Below are 24630 nucleotides of genomic sequence, written 5' to 3' on the forward strand. Positions count from 1 at the left end.
TTTTAGGAAATTCTGTACTGTTTTCCGCAGTGGCTGCACTAGTTTGAATTCTTACCAACAATGTACTAGGGTTCCCTTTTAAAATCAAGTTGTAAAAAATATGCACTTTTATAAGTGCATCTTATTTGTTTACTCCGGGGGTTCACATATTAAGACCTGTGGGCTAAATTCGGCCTGACACCAGCATTATAAATAAAGTTTTATTAGAACACAGACACAGTTATTGGTATTTTGTTTATGGCTGCATGCCTGCTATAATTGTAGAATTGAATAGTTGTGACAGAACCCATGTGACTTGCAAAACTTAAAGTATTTACTAACTGGACCCTTATTAAAAAGTTTGCTCAGCATTGGTTTAGTCATTTCTTCTTCAGTAAATATTTGTTGAATGCCAATTATAGGCTTGATACTATACTTCGAATCTGTAAAGATAATGAAATATCTTACATTTTCTCAAGAAATGAACAGTAAGTTTATTAGTCAAGATCTCAGTAGTAAACAGATGTTTCACTAAAAGGGTTTAAATAATGAGGGTTTAACAAAGGGCTTATCTATGAAGGTGGGCGCCAGATTGAAAGAAACCAACTAGGGATGGAAGCTGCCGCTATCTTCGGGCCTGAAGGAACAAGAGGAGGCAAAATATTATTGGAGCCCTGAGAGTGGTGAAACTATGAAAGATGGGCCCACTTAAAGCGCTATAGTTCTAAAGGAATGAAGCCATTGCCATAGCTGTAGCCAAAGCTGTGAAGACATGAACACCTCTTAACCATTCATATCCTGCTGGTGTCTCCCTGCGGTTGAACCAAAGCAGAGGCAGAGGTGCAAGGGGGCCTAGCTGAATCCACCTACAGAGGTCGGGCCAGAGTAGAACAGAGCAGAGAAAGATGGCTCTTCAAGCTAGGTGACAAATGGAGACCACCTATTACAGTAGGTGAGCAGGATTAAGAATGTGATTATTGCCATATAATATGGTAGCTACTATAAGACAAGTCAGTGCATGGTGCTAAGGGAGCATGTACTTGGGAAAACTAGCCAACAATCAGCAATAAGGGAAGATATTTTGGAAAACTTGATGTATAATTTGAGTCTTGAAGAATGAGGAGGAGATACACAAGAAAAGCAGGTACATGAAATGCAAGTAAAAGCCTAGAGATGAACCAGCATGGAAATAGTTCAGGATATCTAGAATATAAGGAGACAGGACTGGAGGGGTAAGTGAGACTGAAGTTACAAAGGGTCTAGATGTCAGGCAGCTCCGTTAGAGGATGTATATCCATGCAATGGTGTGATGAGGCTCACACTTAACTAGTTTTCCTTTTGCAAAGGGGGAGAAAGGCTCTAACTTGGTTACCACGTGGACATGGGTATTAGGGAAGAGGAGAAAGTGTTGAATCACTCCCGGTTTTTGTGATTCTATGAGGTGGGTGACTAGAGGTACATTTCAAAGTTGATGTGACACAGGAGGAGCAGGGTCAGGTGAACATCCTGTGTTTGAGGAGACTGTGGAATAGCCCAGAAATAATAACAGTAGGCAGTTGGAAATAAATATGCAATTTAGGTTCATTTTTCCAAAAAAAATCTAGATGTTGAACCTTTTATGGTTTTAACACTTCACTCTCACCGACTGGCCCATATACTTTTATGCACCTTCTTCAATAGATCACAGACTCTCCTTGGTTATTTGGTGGAGCTATTCTGTCTGCAAAGTGCCTTTCTTTCCACGATTCTGCCTTAGGATAGCTCAGGCCTCTCCTCTAGGCCACTGCATCATCTTTTCAAATGCTTTCTCTGCCCCCAAGCACTCCTCCTCAGACTTATTCCACAGTGGTCCCCTTAAAGCAGAGATCTTATCACACCTCTGCTTAAAAAGCTTTGCTGCTGATGGGGGCCTAAGCAGTGTGGAAGCTGATCTTACTAATTAAAAATGTGCAGTAAAGTTCATACTTAAAATACCCTGAAAATATATCTGATTATTACCAAGTTTTGAACACAAAAATGCCCTTTGTTGGCAAATTATGCTTGGCTTTTTACATGATAGCTTCAGGGTCATTTTGCAGAGCAGCTTACAGGAGAGGAAAGGTGGAGATGCATTTGGGTAGGACATCGCTTTGTCTGTCCAGCCCCCTGTCCAGCCTGGAGATGCTCTTCTGCATTTCCTCCCACTGGCACTGGGCTTCCCTTCCAGGATGTTCCCTCCTCTGTTGCCCCTGCCACCTGAGATTCTGCCTTTGATAATAAATTAGCTTTAAGCTCCTGTGTCCCATGGGTCATTAGTGCCATTCCCTACCTTCCATCCAGTTCTGTGAAATTATTTTAAAAATCTTTTCTCCCTTAGGACATTGTGTAAGTTTTATTATAGAAATAACCAATGTCAACCTCTTGTTAAAAAGGACTATGTACCCGTTTCCCCCCCTAGTAAGCTGTGAGCTCCATTAGATTAAGGACTGCATTTACACTTCTTGTTTTCTATTAGAGTTGTCCAGTATAGTGGTCTGCATGCTGTAGGCACTCAAGAAATATTTATTGAAGCTATCTTGGATGATTGCATCTTATCAACTATATGTTTATATATGGTCCAGTTGTATTTATGAATATTGATTTATTTATCCATTGCCATTATGGCTTCTATGTTCTAGACATACATCCATTTTACATAGATATTCTTTGCTGTGTAATATCTGCATCTTTTCCCACAGCACTGACAGTATTTGTATTATATAAGCTTGATGGGTTTTTTGTTCACTTGTTTAATGGTCTTTACATTATATATCAAGGTGAGTGAAAATTGAATAGGATGAAGGAGGGTAGAATGAGTTACTGAAGTTCCTTTCTAGACCGGGGTAATTGAAATTATTACCATTCCTTGGCATAATCCAAAAACTGTAGGGAGAAAAGGGGATTTTAAAACTTGTTTAGATGAAGAAAGATGTTCTACCCTAACATTTGATCTTTCAGGAAGTGGTTTTAGAAGTTATTTTAAGTGGTTATAATTTTTGAGCCTGAAGTTTGCATTACTATTGGACATTTGTTTCTGTATCGTCACGCAGTGCTTTTTTATATGGAGTGATGCCATATTGTCAAAAACTTTACTTGTATAAAATTATGTTTCTCTTCTTTGTGCACTGAGTTTAAGGCATCACAGGAGGTCTGAGTCTTCCCTGTTGCATCTTCTCTGGAAATGGTGTCTCCCAACTTTTTCAGACCTCAGATTAAGTCAGTTATATAAACTTGGTCTTTATCCTTTCTACATTCATCTGAATAGGACTGTGATTTTTTTTTTTTTTTTTTTTTTTTGCTGATTCAATGTATGTTTGCTTCATGTTTGGATATCATTTTTGCTGATTAGAATTTTGATATTCAGAGCAATTCTTTAAGCTAGCAACCTTATGTGGCCCTGCACAGATATTTTAGCAACTGCTTTTTTGATTGCTAAGGACACATTGATGGGGTTTCTCAGTGTTTCATTTCCACATTTAACAATGGTGTTATAGATATGTATCTGGCTCCTTATACATGTACTTTTTTCTGTCTTACAGGGAACTACACAGACCCCGATCATCCTAAACTATATTGTATTGAGTTAGAGGGAAAGAAATCTATGCAATGTGGCATAGCATTTTCTCCCGATGAAGTAAGTTCAACTTTCAATTACTAAAGTTACTGGGCAGTGGCGGTATTACAGATAATGGTAATCAAGAAGCTATCCAAGATCACTTAAGCTCTTTTTGTAGTAGGTCTTTTTCTGACTTGCGATCATGCCTGGGTGTACCCTTTAATTCAGTAAAATGATTGCCAGAGGTGTCTGGCTCATGCTTGCGGAGTATCTCAAGCAGCGCACAGGGCACAGCCAATGAGCCCAGGGTCTTGTTGTCCCAGTCATGCTGTCTAGAAAACTCAAGAGACGACATGTATGAAGGAGAGGGCAGTTGAGGCTAACCCCAAAATCACTTTTATTTGAGCCAATGTGTCCTTTCTACTTATAGTTAAATGGGGCATGTTTAATGGTCTTGGAATCTCTACCTGAAATTACTATAGATGTGCTACGAAGATTTAGGAGGGGTTGCTATGATATTAGTTCCTTTTACAGTGTTCCTTGCATTTAGTGATTTAAAAACCACAACATCAATAGTAAACAAACAATCATAGAAAACACCTTTCCTGGAATGCGCCCCGGGGGAAATGGTAGCAATGGCAAAATTTTAGGGGAAATCTGTGATATATTCTTGCTTCCAAGGTTCTGCAACAGAAGTGCCAAGGAGAGAGCTTCTCTCTACCCATGATAGTTAAGGCGTGGTGGTACATATTCCCAAACAAGAATCAAATTTCTATGTGGCAATTAAAATCTAAGAATACCTCAAAACAATTTTTTTTTGTATTTCATCATAACTAGCATGATGCCTTGTCCCCAATAGATATAGAAAACAAAATGAACTAAGTGAAAATAATTAATAACACAATAAGAAAGGGTATTGAATGCTAAGTGCTATCTTTAATAGTCCATTTATTAATAATGGTACTAAACTACTAAGTAAAAATAATTAATAACATAATAAGGAAGGGTATTAAATGCTAAGGGCTATCTTTAATGGTCCGTTTATTAATAATGATACTAAACTGCATAGTTTACTGAGATTGAAGTTTTCTTTTAGGAATAGTAATAGCTTTATTTAGCTTTCAGGAAGAAAAAGTAAAGAAACTTTGAGGACATTTTTAGACTTAAAGAAATGCTAAAGATAATTTTGTCTTCCTAAGCACAATACATTAGTGGGGCTCTGCTTGGTGGGCTTTGTGTATGTGTGATTCACATGAAATGATCCTGTCTACAGAATTTAGACAGGCATAGATAATGAAGTAGCATAGGCTACTTTTCTGACATTAAAGAAAATGCAAATCTTTGTATTTCTTACACAGCATTAAGTGGACTAAGATGTATATTATACTAGATTCCATTTCCATAGGTTTGGCATAAAGTAATTATTCATCTGCATTAATGAACAGTGATATTTAGATAGATACTGTTTAGCAAGTGTTCAAGAAGAGAGAGAACTATCTTTGCTGTTTTGAAAATCATCATGACATTTTTCAATCAAATAATTTCTTAATGTGTCTTTTTTAGTCAGTCTATTGTCTTTATATAAACTGGTCTACCATAAGTATGTAAAATTTACATCTTAAAGAGTAACACTTAAGATCATGACTTCTATCTATAAAATGACATGCATTTAAATTACAATTTTTTCATCCTAAAAAAAGAAAATCATCTTATAAATATTTTTGACTTAATTTAGGCTATCAGAATACAAATATTATTAGATTTTCTTTTAACTATTACAGCAAGGATTTTAAAGTTCTTGAAATACCATTAAGATAGTACAATTATTTATTGAATAATACATTCCCTAATTTGCCTTTCTAATTTAGACAAAAAGCATAATTAAATTATTTGAAAAGATTCAGAGGATGTTTCTTCTCAATTTTTATAGTATTGTTGTATCTTTCAAAGCCTTCTCAAGTCTCATATACCCTAACCAATTACAAGTTTTGTCTGCAACAACTTGTATTGTAATCTTGCATATCAATGATATTCTCTTCCTGATTGTTAAAGTTTATGGCTAAAATTAAATAGTCTAGAAAAGCAGGCAGAACATATAAACAAATAAATTATAATACTTTACAATGATCCCTGGTTATATTTTAGGGTATCTGTTTTTCCTACTCCCTTTCTCTATTCATATACATATGTTTCTACAGCTATAATTGTAATGAAATAATACTTTATGAACAAATTTCAACCTCTATTTTTATTACATTTATCAATTAAATTGTCATGAATTGCTTTTTGTCTCACTAAGTATTCTAAATACAATTTCTTCTTTTAGGGATGAATATTGTATTTTATAGCTATACTATGTATAGTTACTTAAGTAACTCATCCTTCTTACTGAAGACTTAAGATCACTGCATTTTTTGTTTTTATAAATGATACTGTAACGAACATCCTTGCAGACAAAAGTTTGCTTTCACATTGTGTGTTTTCATTATGTCTTTGTAGAAGTGGAATACTTGGGTCAAACTCCACGCATGCATTTTAGGCTGTTGATAAGTATTATCAAGTTGCTTCCAGAAAGGTTATGCCAGTTATATTATCCACCAGTTACAGTGTAAAAATGCTGTTCATTGTCTTCTTTCCTTGTACAACTAGGTTGTATCAATGATATATGTATGCATATATAAGGTTCAGCCAACCTGATACGCGAAAGATGCATTTTAAATTGCATTTCTGATTCTTTTTGTATAACAAACTACCTTACAACAGTAATGATTTATTTGTTAATCATTTGGCCCTGTTGGTACTATTAAAATTCTGTTAACTCTCTGTTAAGATAAGAAGCCTCTGTTCTTTTCTTCCAAATATATTATTGGCCATTTTTTTGTTTTTATTTTTTCTGATAAATTTGGAATCAATTCTCAAATTTATGACTAAAAGTTCTATGGCTATTTTAATTTGTGTTGCCTTACATTAATATAAGATTTAGAGAGAAGTGATTTTTATATAAAACTGAGCTTTCTACTCAGAAATAAGATATTCCTCCTACTTTATGAAAGCATTCTATGCTCCTTAGCAAAGTTCAGGTTTTATGTATTTTTATGTTCTTATGTATTGAAAACAAATGATATTGATGTACAATAAGACTGCCTGTTTTACTTTAAACTTTACTTTTAGTTATCCTTCAATTTGTTTTAGATTTTTCAGGAACACTCTTATAGACTACAGATATTATTGTTTATCTCTTCTATTTAATGATTACATATTTTCCATGACTGGTGTGGCACCGTGGATTGAGCACCAGCCTGTGAACCAAAGGGTCTCTAGTTCGATTCCCAGTCAGGGCACATGCCTGGGTTGCAGGCCAGGTCCCCAGTAGGAGCGTGCGAGAGGCGACCACACATTGATGCTTCTCTCCTTCTCTTTTTCCCTTCCTTCCCTTCTCTAAAAAGTAAATACATAAAAAAATTTAAAAATAGTTATAAATTGTATCTATTTTTAATAATATATTATGTAGAATTTCCAGAACAAGGTCAAAATATTTTTGGCTTATCTTATTTCTGATTTTCTGTGGAGCAATCTAGTATTTTAAGCCCATGTTGGGAAAGATCTCTCTAGCACTAATTTAAAGACAAAATTTAATCCTGAATTTATGTAAAATTTAAATCTCATTAAATACCTATATACCACCAATAATAGTTTTCAAAGGAGGAAAAACATGATATCTAGTTCAACAGTATATTTGTAGCATTAGTATATTTCTTAGAACACATCGAGCAGTTAATAAGTATCTATTCAATCATTGGATTAAATCAGTGAATAAACCTGAACATTCACTTCTGAGAACTTGTTCTGTTATTTCTTTTGGATACTAAAATTGGAATTGATGAAGAAAAGGGATGTGCATTTTAGCTATTGGTACATATCAATATATTTAAATTACCACCACAAAACTTCTATCAATTTACAGTTCTATCAATAGTCATCATTCAACAGTATTTATTAGGCATCTATCAGCTATCATGCATTATTCTTGACCTTGGAGTTGGAGTAGAAAGCTTTTATCTTATTGTGGTCCCATGCTGCCTTTCCTTCACATTTTCTTCTTTACTCTGGGTATTATCATTTGCCAAAATAGAAGACATATGACCAATGTCCAATATATCTATTTTTCTTTTGTCGCTGGTGCTTTTTGGTTTCATATCTAAGAACCTATTACCTAACCCAAATTGTGAAGATTTCTATGTTTGCTTCTAAGAGTTTTATAATGTTAGTTCTTATGTTTAGCCTGTGCTCCATTTTGAATTGTTACTGTGTGTGGTGGGAGGTAAGTGGCCACCTTTATTCTTTTGAAGTGATGTCCTTTTCTCCCAGGACTGTTTATTGAAAAGGTTAGTTCTCTTTAAATTCTCTTGGCACCCTTGTCTAAACTCAAGTAAACAGAGATGTAACAGTTTGTCTCTGGACTTTCAATTCTGTTACACAGATCTATACATCCTTATTCTAATAACACAGTGTCTTCATTACTGTAGCTTTGTAGTACTTTTTGAAATTGGAAAGTGTGAGTTCATCAGTTTTATTTGCCTTCAGTGTTGTTGGCTAATTTGTGTCCCGTGCATTTCCATATGAATTTGAGGCCTGCCCTGTCAATTACTACAAAAAATAAGCAGGGAACTTGATATGAATAATAAAGCATCTGTATAGATCTATTTAAGGAGTACTGCCATCTCAACAACATTAAGTCTTCTTCTAATCCATGAACATAGGATGTTTTCCCATTTATTTAGGTCTTCTTTAATTCCTTTCAACAATGTTTTATAGTTTTCAGTGTATAAATTTCCCATTTCTTTGTTAATTTTCTTGTAAATTACTTTTGATGCTATTGTAAATGGAATTGTTTTCTTAATTTTATTTTCAAATTTTCCATGCCCAGTGTATAGAAAAACAGTCCATTTTAAACATGGATCTAGTCTTGTGCAAGCATGTTGAACTTATTCGTTAGTTCTAATAATTTGTTAGTAGATTCCCTACAATTTTCTGTATACAAGACCATGCTGCCCTAGCTGGCATCACTCAGATGGTTGAGCATTGTCCTAAAAGGCAAGTGGTCATGGGTTAAGTTCTGGGCTGGGGCACATGCCTAGTTAGAGACGTGCAAGAGGCAACTAGTCGATGTTTCTCTCCCTCTCTTTCTCCCTCCCTTCCCCTCTCTCTAAAAGTAAATAAAAATCTTTAAAAAATTAAAAGAACATGCCATCTCTCAATTTGGATGCTCTTTCATTTCTACTGCATGATTTTTAGAAACTCCAGTATGACATTGACTGGAAGTAGTAAGAGCAAATATTTTATCTTTTTCCTTATTTTAGAAGGAAAGCATTCATCTTTTACCTTTAAATTTGATGTTAGCAATGTTGTTTTGTTTTTTTCTGTGGGTTTCTTTTATTAGGTTGAGGAAATTCTCTTCTTCGGGTTGAGTATTTTGATCATGAAAATGTTGGATTTTGTCATTTTTCTAAACATCAATTTTAATGATCACATGATTTTGTCATTTATTCTATTAATATGTTGCCTTATATGGATTGATTTGTGTATGTTAAATCAAACTTGCATTCCTGCGATAATCCCATTTGGTCATGGAGTGTAATCCTTTGTATATATTTCTGGATTCAGTTTTCTAGTATTTTGCTGGAGGATTTTGCATCTATATTCATAAGGAAAACTGCTCTATACTTTTGTTTCTTTAGGCTAACTTTGGTTTTGATATCAGGGTAATAGTGGCTTCTTAGAATGAGTTGAGAAGTGTTTTTTTCTTTCTTATTTTTTGAAATAATTTATGGAGGACTATACTAATTCTCCTTTAAATTAATGATATATTTCAACATCACAGTCATTTTTTGTATCATATTGTTTAAGTTACTAATTCAGTCTATTTGGTTGTTGTAGACCTATTTATTTTCTATATCTTTTTAAATAACAATCCCTTTATTTATAATTATATAGGACTTGAGTCTGTAAAGTACCCTCATATCCAATATCACTTTATTTTCACATGAGTCCAATATGACAAGCATTGAGACTACAGGTGTCTCTCCTCATCATAAAAACTGATGCGCTTTCAAAGCTAGGTGCCTTCTCAAAGCTAGCTGCTGATGAGGCCAATACAGTGTTAGGTCCTCAGCCTCCTGGCCTACTGGGCCTTCATAATATCATGTTAGGAATCTAAACATAATGAAGAATAATATATATTCTTTCAGCCTCTGGACATGGGATTTTCATATGTATTCTTTAGGTTTTTTACTTTCCTCCTAGTCATTAGTGTTTAGTATTTTCAGTTTCATAAATTTGCAATCATCCAAATGTCAACTACCATATTTGTATAATCTATGTTCCATTTCCCATATGCACAGAAAGAAATTTGCAGTCAAAAATTGTTTCTTCTGGGATTAAGTTTATTTGGGGAATAATTTGTAGATTCTTAGGCCTTTAATTATATTTACTGGGGTATCTGTAGAAACAAATAAAATAAAATCCCATAATACAATGAAAAGAAAGAAAAAGGTGACTTTTTTTCAGGAATTTATAGACTACTGGAAAACATTATCTTGTGTAACATGGATAGTAATCTGTAAAAAACACCTCAGAAAAATTAAAGCATGTCATTGGAGGTGGCATGATTACACTACCTGATACGATCTCCTGTCCCAATTCTTTTTTTGAAAGATTTTATTTATTTATCTTTAGAGGGGAAGGGAAGGAGAGAAGGAGAGAAATATCAATGTGTGGTTGCCTCCTGTGTGTCCTCTGCTGGGAACTGGCCTGCAACCCAGGCATGTGCCCTGACTGGGAATTGAACCGCCATCGTCTGGTTCACAGGCCTGTGCTCAACCCATTGAGCTATACCAGCCAGGAGGACTTTTAAGATTTACTCTTTTAGCAACTTCAAAGAAAATAATGCAATCTCGTTAAGTATACTCACCATGCTGTACATTATATCGCCAGGACTTATTTCTCTTATAACTAGAAGTTTGTACCTTTTTTGACCACTATCACCCACATCATAGATGAAGATGGTCAAAATTTCTATTTCTTATTGAGAAGTTTTATTTAAATCATTTAGTTTTTTCGCATATATTATTCACGGCATTATTATTTTTATTTCTGTAATATAGGTAATAATGTCTTTTCTTTCTTATTTTATTAAATTCATTCAATTCTCTTTTCATCTTGGTCAGCCTATCTAAAGGATTGTCAACTTTGTTGATATTTGTGAGATTCAACTTTAAGTATTGTTGATTTTCTATACTGTTTTTGATTCTTTATTTCATTAGTTTACACTTGATTATTTCTTTCCTTCTGCTTACTTTGGGTTTAGTGTTATTTTTTCTTTTTTTTTTTAAGCTAGAAGGTTGATTTGATATCTCTCTTATTTTTATATAGGTTTATAGCTGAACATTTCTCGCTAAGCATTGCTTTATCCACATCCACAAAGTTTTGCTATGTTATATTTTCATTTTCATTCATCATAATGTATTACAATTTCTTATGTAATTTTTTTACCCATTAGTTAGGATGTGTTGTTTAATTTCTACCCATTGGTTAATTTACCAAATTTCTTTCTGTTATTGATTTCTAGTATAATTTAATTGTGATTGGAGAATAAACTTTGTATGATTTAACTAAATTTAAATTTATTGAGACTTGTTTTATTATACTCTGTATAGAGTATAATAAAACAAAAACTCAAAACTAAAAAGAAAATGAAACTTCTGTGACAAGGTAGTGTTTTGCAGCATTAAAGGCACGTCCTTCTCTCACCCAGTATCTGTATCTGGCCTCTGCAGAGTTATGCAGACATGCACACACACACCCTTTTTTCCAATAAGGGAAACAAACTAGTAAGTTTGAGTTTGTCCAGTAATTTTAATATGTAGGTTTTCAAGTATGTCAAGAGCATGCTATATCTTTTCTTAATAAATCCGTATTTTATATTATCACACAATGGTGCTATATAATGTTTTTAAAGTTATTTTTTAACAAGAGTAACCAAAAATCAGAAAAACATATAAAACCCAATTTAATTGTTACAGGACTTTTTGGAAAAACACACATGCAATTTGGTAATATTTTCTTTTTTTTTAGTCCAACTTACTGTTTAAATGCTGTCAACAACTAAAACCTTGTAAATCTATTTCTTAATGTTTAGATTGTGGATTCTAAACATTGATTATAAAATTAAAATATGTAATATCTACTTCCAGTTTTCTGAAGTGCTATGCCTTGCTTAAGATTTCAAATCGTTCTATATTTACTGGGCATTTTAAAGGGGGACTGACTTAGTGTACCGGAGTGTAATTCAGTTCCACAATGAAAACATAAAAAACCCTGAGGAGACAGCGTGCCCTGTGAGATCTGTGCCACGAGGCAGGCTGATTATGTGGTTTCCAGCCATTTCAAATGCACTTCACTAGATTTACAGCTAGCAGTAAGTTGTCTGGGTTTGTGCATGTCTGCGTGTGTAGATGTAAGTACCCAGTGGGCCCTCTCCTAGTTGACCTATGTAGCTCGAAAATGTGAAATCAACAATAGGGGCTGGATATATCTCCAGTTGTAACCCATCTTGCCTATGGTGCACCAGGTTCGGGTATAGCAGTGAGAAGTGCTGATGAGCAATTGTAGTTGCATTTGGTTTCTGCTAGTCTGATTGGTTTACATTCAGTCACCAAAGCCCCTCCTTTCCTGTGGGCCACTGAGTGTCTTCTGGGCCAGTATTTAGTGTTATGTTTCCCTATATGATCGTCACTAGCCACATATGGATCTTGAAGTCAAGTCTTTAATTATTCAGAATGTAATAAAATGAAAATTTTATTTCCTCAGTCAAAATTGCCACATTTCAAGTTCTCAGTATCCACATATGGCTACTGAACATGCAGAGCATTTGCAACACTGTATAAAGTTGTATTTGGAAGTGCTGTAATATTTTATTTTTCCCTATTTTACCCTTACTTTTCCTGCCACAATGGCCCGGAGTCTGTCCTGTGTCACAGAGGGGTTAACTTGCATGGCTGAGTGGCTTCCCAGGTTTCTGCGGTTCTCATCTCTGCGGCTCTATGTGTTCTCTGAAGCTTTTCAAAATGTGGGCGATTTGTTCACTCTCTTCTTTTTCCACCAACCTTTTTCTGTTCTTTAAGAATATTCGATCTGCCCTGGCTGGTGTAGCTCAGTGGATTGAGCGCGGGCCTGGTTCGATTCCCAGTCAGGGCACATGCCTGGGTTGCAGGCCAATTCCCAGTGGGGGATGCGAGAGGCAACCATGCATTGATATTTCTCTCCCTCTCTCCTTCTCTCCCTCTCTCCCCCTCTAAAGATAAATAAATAAAATTAAAAAAAAGAATATTCGATCTTTGGGTAAACATTTCACAGTGGTTATTCTGGATTTACAGTCAAATTTACAGCATGCTAGGAAAGATGCTTCAGGGATTAAAATAGAGGACATTCGAATGCTTCTTGCCTCTTTTGTAGTCCTAAGTAAGCATTTTTGTCTGCCAACACTGGCCACAGGATGAAATCTTTTCTTCATCAGAAAATGATTTTCTGCTTGAGACATCCTTGTGTTTGAAAGACAACATCTACAAAAGCACTAAGAAGGTCATACCTTGCAACACTTTCCAACTTTTCCCTCTTCATTAGATACCTCAGTGGTTTTGCAGTGATAAAACTCACCTTTTTGCCTACATGCCAACTGAGTTGCTGCGTAAAAGATGTTTTATATTTTACAATTTGGTTGAGAGGGTAAGACTTATATGGGTGAAGAAATCATGGAAACTCTCAGTTTCGCATTCTGAGTAGTTACAGGGCTACCTTAGATAAAAACGTATTTTATGTGACCTGTCTGTGAAGATGTGAGTTAAGAAGGCAAGGGCAGTAAGACTTTCCATGTACACACAATAGGCAGTTAGAGAAGGCAGAGGGTGACTCTGAGCTCTGTGAATTCAGCCCACAGTATTTTAGAAAATGTATATGTTTCTGGAGAGAAATGATGTCATACTTAAAATAATAGAGACAGGGGCTGAGACCAGTGCACTGAATTATCATTACTAACATCATCAGAATCAACAACAGCAGATTTTCTTCAGTGATGCCCACAGTCATGCTCTGCGTTAAACCTCTCCCATCACTTCCATCTTCTACTCCTATCATCCCCCACTTTGGGGCCCAGCACTGCACCCAATGACAGTCAAGATTCAATGCTCACTGACTGTCAGGAGATAATCTATAGTGTTTACTAGTTACCTCATTCATTCCCAAAGTGGAGCCGTCTGTGAGTAGGTTCTCTTCCCTAGTGATTCTGAACTCCCCCACACCTGCCTTTCTTTTCCTTCCTCTCTGCCTTCTAGGCTCCCTAGATTTAATATAATTTATTAAATTATATTACATAAACCCTTGTGTTTTAGGTCTTCTTTTCCCTTCATGGTTTCTTCATATAACGAACATGGCTATCTCTATATAGCCTGATTATATATATTTTCCTGTGGATGTGGGTGTGGCTGTAGATGTTATCCTTTTTGGAATTTGGCTCCCTGAGTTGGTTTTTCTAGATGATCTTTATCTGTTAAACATGGTTGGTTCTTTGAAGTTTGTAGCGTATGTGAGTTTACCACTTCGCCTGTTTCAGAGTAAATCTCTGGACATTGCTGCCAGCCAGGCTCATTGTGTATCCTTTACCCCACTCCTCTCATTTTTGGAGTGACTTCAGTATCCATATGGGGGTCCTTCCATAACCTTGGCCTCTCAGTTTCTTTGTTTTCATTGACCTCCTCCTTCCTCTCCCTCAGCTTCTTCCATAGGGAACTTATCTCCTGTCAGATGAGGATGATGGTTTCAGAAACATACTTTTATATAGTACTTGACTTTAAAACATGAGTCCATATTATATAAAAAAAACTTAAAGAATAAGATAATATTCTTTAAGGAAAATATAATTTCATTTAAAATAAAGTAAAAACAATGCCACAGCATTTATTGTCATTTGGTAATAACATAAGAATAATCAAAGCCATATGAGTAGATGTTTAAGAGCTATATTTTAATCAAAGGACACCTAGACAACACAAACTGTCCTGCCTTCTCAACCATTTTTCACTTCATGAGTCATTTCTAGTTGGAGACACTTTGGAGAAGAGTAATATTATCTCCTTTTAGCATGATTGCCTCCAGTCATTTTCTTGACTTTGTTTTGGAAAAAAATCTCTTCTTCATCAACAAACACGAGGTTAATATACTTGTCAAAACCAATGGCACAGCCCTCTATCCACATACTCACCTGCTTATAAAGCCACACATGAATCTGAGATCCATTTTGCAAGCAAGTATCTGAAGATGAGGTTGACGGGCTGCACGATCATTTTCTGCACTTCTCGGCCCCAGCCACAGTACGCCATGGTGGAAGCTGGCAAAGACCAAACGAACCCACACACTACCTTAGACCTCAGAAAGCTACTTCCGAGATTGCTTTCTTACTAATTTTTGTGATTTTGTTTTTACTATTTTTAAGCTGTTTTCTTTTTGATTCAGTGTTCACTTGGTTGCTATAAAGCTTTGACTATTTTCCCGAGTTCTAACAAAGTTGGTCCTCACAGCTTTTGCTTGCTTTCAATGTTTTTGTGGAGAGATAGGCATTTGGAACTGGATATCCACCATCTGGCTGATGTTACCCTCTCCTTTCATTTTGGTATGGACCCTACACATCAAAATTGGCTCTGTTTCTTCTCCTTGGTGCAAACTTGTCATGTTTTTATCAAGGCTGGATTACAGAGTCTTCATTTGAAAGTGAGGGCTAGCATTATATAATTGTCAAGATGTTATGAAACTCAAGTATTTGTTCTATGACTCATTCTGACTGGCTGTGTATATTATTGGTGTGATTTACATTTTGAATCCAGATGTATAAAACTCAGATGTATAAAGCTAAAGAATAGCTTTAACTTCATTTCATTTACTTTTGAAATTGTGATGCTGTAAAATTCTCTGTGTTATATGAGCAATGGCAAACTACACAGTTTTATAGCAAATATGAAAATCAATATAGAGAGCAGTTTGATTACCTTCCCTAAATTTTTCTTGTGCCTCTCTGTAAGCCAACCTCTCCCTGACCTCCAGTTCGTAGCAGACACTGACCTCATGTTGTTTGTACAATTTTGCCTTTTCACTTATATAAATGAAATAATAAGGTATGTTGCCTTTTTAGTGTGGTGTCTCTTACTTAGAATAACTCATTTGAAATTCATCCATAGTATTATATGTAACATTAGTTCATTCTGTTTTACTGTTAAAAAGTATTCTTGTATGGATTTACCAAAGCTTGTTATCCATTTACCATTTGGAGAGAATTAGGTTTGTTTTCATGTTTTGGGAACTATTAATAAGGCAACAATAAACATTTGCATGCAGGTTTTTGTATGAATAAGTTTTTGTTTCTTTTTGGTAAATACCTAGGATTGGGAGTTCTAGGCCTCATGTTAAGTACATATTTAATTTTCTAAGAAATTCGAAAACTGTTTTCTTAAATGACTATAAAATTTTGCATTCCATCCATCATCAATGCATAAGTGTATTACGTGCTCATATCTTCATCAGTACTTGGAAATAACATTTAATTAGCAGACATTTGGCCCATAGTTTGTATAAATCCTGTTCAAAATTTGAACCTTGTCTCATCTACCAAACCCCATGCAGCATGACCACCTAGGCTACCAAGGCAAGAATATTTATTATTGGCAATACATCTACAATGCAATTATTTTTAATGCCTTATATTCTTTTTTAAAAGATTTTATTTATTTATTTTTAGAGAGAGGAACGGAGGGAGAAAGAGAAGGAGAAAAACATCAGTGTGTGGCCGCCTCTCACACTCCCCCTACTGGGGATCTGGCCCACAACCCAGGCATGTGCCTCGACTGGGAATTGAACCAATGACCTTTTTGTTCCCAGCCCGTGCTCCATCCACTGAGATGTACCAGCCAGGCCCACCACACAGTTATTGAACCAATAAAACATGATAGTATTTTTATGTATTAATTCTGTAAACCAAAAATAGAAACAAATGTTATGGGCTATTTGAACCCAGGGACTTTGTCTAAGGATGGATGTATTGGACAGGACCAAATTTCAAGGACATTTTATTGTGGGCAAAATGTGCCCATGTATGTTTTGGACAGACCAAATGTTTGGCAGTGTGTCATGTTTGTTTAAGCCATTGTGATAAGTGTGAAGTGTTACCTCCTTTGATTTCAATTTACATTTCCCTAATACCTGATGTTGTTAAACATTTTTTCATGCAGTAATATATATATATATATTCTGTTAGGAATTGTCTATTTAAATATTTTACCTAGTTTTTCATTAGGTACTTTGTTTTTCATTGGTCTTGTGTGTTCTTTAGATATTTTGGATGCAAATAGGATTTTTTGTCAGAAATGTGTGTTTGGCTTATGATTTTATTTTCTTAACATCTTTAAAAAACAGATGTTTTTTATTTTACCAAATCACAATTTAATAATTGTTTTATAAATGATTTTTCATATTGCATTTAAGAAATCTTTAATATTAAATGGGGATAACAAAATTTTTTTCTCTACATTTTCTTTATTTTTTTAAAGATTGTATTTATTTATTTTTAGAGAGAAGGGAGAAAGGGAGAGAAACATCAATGTGTGGTTGCCTTGCATGTGCCCCCTACTGGGAACCTGGCCTGCAACCCAGGCATGTGCCCTGACTGGGAATCAAACCAGCAACCCTTTGCAGGCCTGCACTCAATCCACTGAGCTACACCAGCCAGGGCTTCTCTACATTTTCTTATTACAGCATTTATATCTTTTGATTTTGTATTTATGTCTTTGGTCCATTTTATATTAATAGTAATTTCTAAAATTTATTTATTTTGAAGATTTAGTTTTGGAGTCATGAAAAATAAACCAAGTCTTATTTTGAAATATGCATTTTCAATATTACAAAATAATTTCCTTTTTGAAACTCTTTTTTTAAAAGATTTTATTTATCTGTTTTTAGAGAGAGGGGAAGAGGGGCAGAAAGAGTAGGAGAGAAACATTGATGTGAGAATCATCAACCGGTTGCTTCTGTATGCACCCCACCTGGGGACCGAAGCTGCAATCCAGGCATATGCCCTGAGCGGGAATCAAACCTGCAACCTTTGCTTTGCAAGATGATGCCCAAGCAACCGAGCCACACTGGTCAGGGCTGAAACTGTCTTTTTTAAAACTGCTGTGTTGCTAAATTCATAGTATTTCATTAGCTTTCCAGAACTTACTTATCTTGAATAACTGAAAGTTTGGACCCCTTGACCAGCATTTCCCCATTTCTAGCTCCCCACAGTCCCTGGTGACCACCATTTTACTCTCAGCTTCCGCGAGTTTGACTATATTAGATTCCACATGTAAGTGAGGTCATATGAGATTTATCTTTCTCTGTCTGGCTTATTTCACTTGGCATAATGTTCTTCAGGTCCATCCTTGTTGTTGAAAATGGGAGGGTATTGTTCTTTTTTTTAAAGCTTAAAAATATTCCATTGTATGTCCTTTCATGAACAGTTGCATTATTTTCGTATCTTGACTATTATGAATAATACTGTAATAAATATAATGCAGGTATCTCTTTGAGATTTTGATTTCATTTCCTTAGGATGAATACCCAGAAGTAAGATTGCTGGGTACTATGGTAGTTGCGATAACAATATTATACTTTATACCCGAAATTTGCTAAGAGGGTAGATAAGTGTTCTCATCACAAGAAATAAGAAGAAGGTGACTATGTGAGGTAATGGATATGTTAAATAGCTTGATTATGGTGTTATTTCAGTATGTATATGTATATCAAATAATCAAGTTGTATATTTTACATATAAACAATAAAATTATTATCACAATTTTTATAGCAAAAAAGTCACAGATATAATTTATTTTTGTCTCTCAGGTGAGAGTGTATGAATTTTGTTTTCAAGTTCGAATTAACTTCTATGACTCATCAGAACTGTACACTGAATATCATGTGTTAAATGCTCCAATACCTCCAAATACAGTACCACTTATTCAACCATGTTATGTTCAAGCTGTTGGTATGTAATGGGAATCATACAAGTGGTGTGCATAAACCAAACATTTACACTTCAGGGGATAGTAAGGGTAGAGGGGGGTCACATATGTGGTGACAGAAGAAGTTTTGACTTTGGGTGGTGGACACACAATACAATATACAGATGATGTATTAGCAGAATTGTACACTTGAAACCTATATAATTTTATTAACCATTTTCACCCCAATAAATTTAATAATTTTTTAAAGATAAGATTTTTCAGCAGATTATGTCTTCTGTATTGTATTTATTTTATTTTATTTATTTATCTTTAGAGGGGAAGGGAAGGAGAGAAGGAGAGAAATACCAATGTATGGTTGCCTCTCGTGTGTCCCCTTTTGGGAACTGGCCTGCAACCCAGGCATGTGCCCTGACTGGGAATCGAACCGCGATCGTGTGGTTCGCAGGCCTGTGCTCAATCCACTGAGCTACACCAGCCAGGGCTGTATTGTATTTTTAAAGCTTCTAACAATTTCAACCTTTAATAGATAGCTGCTTTCTTTTCTCATGCATAAATGTTATGATATGCAATCTATGTATTTCCTTTATTCACATAATTCTTCTTTCTGTATTTCTTTTCACTCTGGATTGCATTGGTCAAACTCCAGTATGGAGATCATTTTATCTTTGTTTATTTTTTTCTTAGCTCAATTTTCTCATATTTTTATATTTTTTTGTCTCAAGGATAGTTTTTAAATTTTACTTGTAATTAATTACCATTAAAAATACAGAATTGGGATTTTGTAGATGTGATAAACCAAGATATTCTAAAAGTGTTCAAATTTTAAGTTTTTGTTTTGCTGGGAATATAGAAATAGAAAATAATTATATATTTTATTGTTTTATGTTGAAAACTCTATTAAGAATTATCTACAAGCTTATATCTATTTATAGTTTATCAGTCTATTTACTTTTCCCATAGTATTGCAAGCGCCAGTGAAGTTATCCAAGAATGAATTTGTATTTAATATTGTGCCAAGTACTGTGAATACCATGGAAAATGTCAGAAAAACTCAGGTATGTACGGAAAATTGGTATAGTTTACAACTGTTTTTCTGATTATGGTTTTTAGTTTATTGAGTTATTGTGAAACATATGTTATAAAGAGTCTTTTATTTTTAGAGAGTTTGCATATATAGGTATGTATAATTTACATACATATATATCTCATATTTCTCAGAAGTATGTATATACAGGATGGGGCAAAAGTAGGTTTATAGTTGTTTGAATGAATTTAGTACAATAATGAATAAATGGTAATACAAAAATAAACTCTGTCTTTTGCAAAGTCACAACTATAAACCTACTTTTATTCCACCCTGTATTTTATATTTATAAAACTCATATTTCTCAGAATTGTTCCAAGTATGCTAACATATATAAAGTCATTTATTTTGTATACGTATATATTAAATAGGACTATCCAAAATTTGTGGAATAGAATTAAATTATGCCTCTCTTTTTGTGCAAATGGAAACTATGAGTAAAATTAATGTGAAATATGCTCCATATAAATAAGGAAATGTGATGCAAGGCAATAATAACAAGTGAAAAAGCCCAGATATATAATAAAGTGACTTCTCTGATAATCTACTCTGTTTTTCTTAATAGATATTTTACATCTCTTCTAATTATGACTATCTAGAAAAATTAGAGAATGTATATGAAGGAAGCTTGTGTATACATTGTAGAAATGTGTATTTGTAGTTTTCCTTTTTTGTGTTATATATTGCTTTTTCTACAATAAATTTTGAACCTTTATAGCTTGAACAAAAATTATCTGGAGAAAACAATTAACATTGCATCCATAAAATAATAGCTGAGGGTATATGCAATTATAGTTAGAGAACAATAGAGGGTCTCTTCTAAAATTAAAATGTGACTTTTTCAAGTGTAAAATGTCAGTGAGACTTCTAACTGTAATGTAACTTCAAGGATGCCAAAGACCGTGTATACAGGGCTAGGAAGGAAGAGTAGGTGAACTGAATTGGCTTGAATTCCAGAGCAAAACAATACCTGTGTAAATGCAAGATTATTTTCTATCATTTTATATAATTGTAATTTTATTCACTTGGTGTGATAAAATACAATGTAGATCACAGGTGGCAAACACAAGGCCCGTGGGGTGAATCTGGTCCTTCACCTTGTTTTAATTCATCCTGGCACCTTGTTTCTACCCCGTGGCTGCACTGAACTCTGGATTAACAGTTAAGGAGTAGTTACATTTATACAGCTCTAAAATCACTAGGCTGATGTGGCCCCCAGTGAAAATGAGGTAGACACCCCTGATCTAGACAATGAGAATCTTCCCTTTTGAGTGGCGAAGGACTCACGTTGGCCCACAGAGAAGGAACTATGACTCTAATACACTACTTGGATTTGGCATGAATGATATTTACAGTCAGTCAGAATAAAATATATAATACAGAGAAGTCAAGATGCTTATGTAACAGAATTCAAATATGATCATATATAATATTTTATATTTAAAATGGCAAGTACGGTACACACAAAGAGGATGTGAAGGTTAAGTTGACAGAAGGGTTGGGAATGGTGGAAGGAACAGGAGTGAAACCTATCTTACATAGTGGGTGGTGAAAGGGAATTTTCTAAAGTTGACAGAAAAAGAACTGAAGTTATAAATACACTGTTTAAAGTTGCCAGGTGGCAATGGAAGAATTAAAATAATACAAATATTTAAAGTTGGGAGGTGGAGATTGGAGTAGCGGAGTGCAAATGAGCTAAATCCTCATCTATGCTAGTAGGTGATCAAGACATGATATCTGAATCTGATAAACCATGAAATAGCCATGTGGTAGTCAAAATTAGGTCCTCCAAATTTGTTTAATTCTTAATCCCCAGAACTTGTGAATACACTACCTTATTTTGCAAAAGGTACTTTGCCGATGTGTAATGTGATTAAGATTAAGGACCCTGAGCAAGGAAAGTTATCCTAGAATATCTAGGTGGTCCCGATCTTTTTACACGAGTGGTCACAAACAGAGAAGCTTTTCAGGCTGTTAGCAGCAGGAAATATGATAATAGAAGAAGGGCAGAGAAATGAGATGTTGCTGGATTTGAAGATAGTGGAGGCTACCAGCCAAAGAATATGTCTGATGTCTATAAACTGGGAATGACAAGGAAAGAGATGCTTTCCTAGCACCTCCAGAGAGTGTCATAGTTTTTTTCTAACACCTTGATCTTAATCTAGTGATATCTGTGTTGAATGTCTAACCTACAATGTCTAGCCACTATAATATAATTAATTTGTGTTGTTCGAAACCACTGTGTGGTAAATTGTTATAGCAGCCATTAAAAAAACTAAAGTAAGCCATATCCACATCACATTTGGAATAAGGTATAACTGCTAGAGAAAGCCAAAATCAGAATTGGCTATAATTGGCTGCTTCTGGGAGGCAAAACTGTTGAGGAGGAGGGGTTGAATAGGACAGTTATTTTTATAAGCATTTTGAGCTATTTATGTAACCTATGCACAGTATTATTTTGATAAAATTTTAAAGAAAAATGATACAACACATACTAAACAAACTAAACAATGTTTCTCTATAGCTGGCTATATTGGTTGTATTCTTAGGATAGGATATGGAAAGTGGGTAGTATTTTAGAGTTTTCATACCATTTCCTTAATTGCAAAATGAGAAAAATGAGTCATTCAAATAGCTAGTACAATTTCATGCCCACATTCTGTTGTAAAAGATGTTTTCTTTATAAGGTACAAGTGAACTTTGTTATATAGCAGACACATATTACAGTTAAATGTTTAAGTACTTAAGAGACATCCAGGGTAAAAAGTGACTCATTGTTTAATGTTAAATATCTTAAAAACAGTCATTGTTTAGGAAGAAATGAAGTGCATTATTTTGTTGTGGTTACATTTGCATGGGGCAAATTTTATATTCTTTGATTTTTGAAGATTATTTATTTATTTTTAGAGAGGGGAAGGGAGGGAGAAAGAGATGGAGAGAAACATCAATGTGTGGTTGCCTCTTGTGTGCCCACCACCAGGGAACTGGCCCACAACTCAGGCATGCGCCCTGACTGAAATCCAAGGGGCGACCTTTCGGTGTACAGGCCAGCACTCAGTCCACTGAGCCACACCAGCTAGGGCTATCCTCTTCAAATTTTTGAAGATTAAAGTGAATTAAAAATAAACTGGTTAAAGGTTTTATTTTAATATGGAAAGGTGAGTATACACACAAGTCATCCCTATAACTCCCAGATTTGTCAAAACATTACAAAGATAGTGCTGAGAGATACTTTTCACGGACCTTTTTGGAATGTTAACAACTTCTATAACCATAGAATATTTTTTAAAACTAAGAAATTAACATTAGTATAACATTATTAACTAAACAACACATTCTATTTGGATTTCAGCAGTTTTTTACTAAAGTCCTTTTACCTCCCCATAGTCCCAGCCAGGATGCTATATTTCATTTAGTTTTTTCAGATATGTGATGGTCTTGCTAAATTTTTTATGACCTTAATAGTTTTTTTAAAAATATTTTATTTATTTATCTTTAGAGGGGAAGGGAAGGAGAGAGGGAGAGAAATATCAATGTATGGTTGCCTCTCATGTGTTGCCTGCTGGGAACTGGCCTGCAACCCAGGCATGTGCCCTGACTGGGAATCAAACCGCGATCTTCTGGTTCGAAGGCCTGTGCTCAATCCACTGAGCTACACCAGCCAGGGCAACAGTTTTAAAGAGTACTAGTCTGGCATGTTCTTCAGAATGTTCTTTCTTTTTTCTTTTGAACTGTTACTAGTTTGTGTCTAACTTGTCTTTGGTGCTGTTGTCTCATCTGCTTTTTTCTTCCATGGACAACATGAAACCATTCTCCCAAATTACATCAACTGGTCTGAAATATGGGTTATCTTTGAAGCAGTCGGTAAATTCATTTCTTGTTTGAAAATCAATATATAATTCACTTAACATACAATTTCTCATTGTGAAGTGCAAAGCTCAGTGGTTTTTAATACAGGGTCCAGCAGAAGTAACACCTGCTCGAGTGTGGTTGGTAGGGTAATACTATGAGTGTAATAGTTTATAGTTTTAATTTGGACATTTCACCTAAAATGTCATGTGGTGTGCTTAGGTTTGATATTGTGATGTCACAAAATGACATGCTTACGACTTTGTAATAAGAAAGTAGTGTTATTTGTGTGGACCCTGCATATTCAGTATGTGGTGCCACCATCAGCGCTATCTCATTTCAGAACATTTTGATCGCCCCCCAAAGAAACCCCGTGCCTCTGGGCTGCTATGTGTTCAATTCCCTTGGTGTATATGTAGAGTGGATGTGCTGGGTCATGTGGTAATACTATGCTTAACTTTTTGAGAAACCAGCAAAGTATTTTCCCGTGAATTTATCTTTGTAACTCACTTACCTTACACCCTTCATTGTTCAGTTCTCTTACAAATACTCATCCTTCTCTGGTTGGTTGTATCAGTTGAGATGTTCTGTGAGAGATGTGAAGAGGAAGTGAAATGGCTTCCCCCTGGGATGAGTGCTTGAATTAGCAAGCAAAATAGCTGCTTTTTGTTTGGTTCTGTTTGTCTGCAAAATCATCAGGAAATATTGATTGAAAGTCCCTCAGATTCCCAGAATTGGGGTACGTAGATTCATTTGTGGTTTCTTTGTTTACCCTGCCTTCACCTTGATAAATGGTCACATGCTTGTATTCATCTTCCTAATGATGATGGTGGTGATGATGGTAATGACGTCACGGCTTGTTAGATGCATTCCTAGGGCTAAATGTTATGTAAGGTCATCCTCGCAATACACTTTTGAAATGGCTATTTTAAATGCCTTTCAACTTGCCCAGACCAAGGGTTAAGTCTGAAGAAATTCCACATATCTGGAGGTTGACAGGGCTGCGGGAAGGTGCTGCTGTGCTCGGGCCTCCCATTCCTGGG

The 24630-nt window shown here is 35.1% G+C and overlaps 1 protein-coding gene and 1 pseudogene across 1 annotated transcript in view; one reads left to right on the plus strand and one right to left on the minus strand.

Annotated features, from left to right (window-relative positions):
• Positions 1 to 24630, plus strand: part of CFAP47 (cilia and flagella associated protein 47) — a 328185-nt gene that overhangs the window by 57729 nt on the left and 245826 nt on the right. The window contains exons 21-23 of the mRNA XM_037067787.1: positions 3537 to 3631; positions 18533 to 18674; positions 19615 to 19709. Coding sequence (XP_036923682.1) covers positions 3537 to 3631; positions 18533 to 18674; positions 19615 to 19709 — 332 coding nt within the window. The remainder of the gene's footprint in view (positions 1 to 3536; positions 3632 to 18532; positions 18675 to 19614; positions 19710 to 24630) is intronic.
• Positions 14702 to 14985, minus strand: LOC119002108 (small nuclear ribonucleoprotein E-like; annotated as a pseudogene).

The sequence above is a fragment of the Sturnira hondurensis genome, unplaced genomic scaffold (genome assembly GCF_014824575.4).
Source record: "Sturnira hondurensis isolate 20B ecotype Veracruz unplaced genomic scaffold, ASM1482457v3 Scaffold0017416, whole genome shotgun sequence".
In the NCBI taxonomy this organism is placed as follows: Eukaryota; Metazoa; Chordata; class Mammalia; order Chiroptera; family Phyllostomidae; genus Sturnira; species Sturnira hondurensis.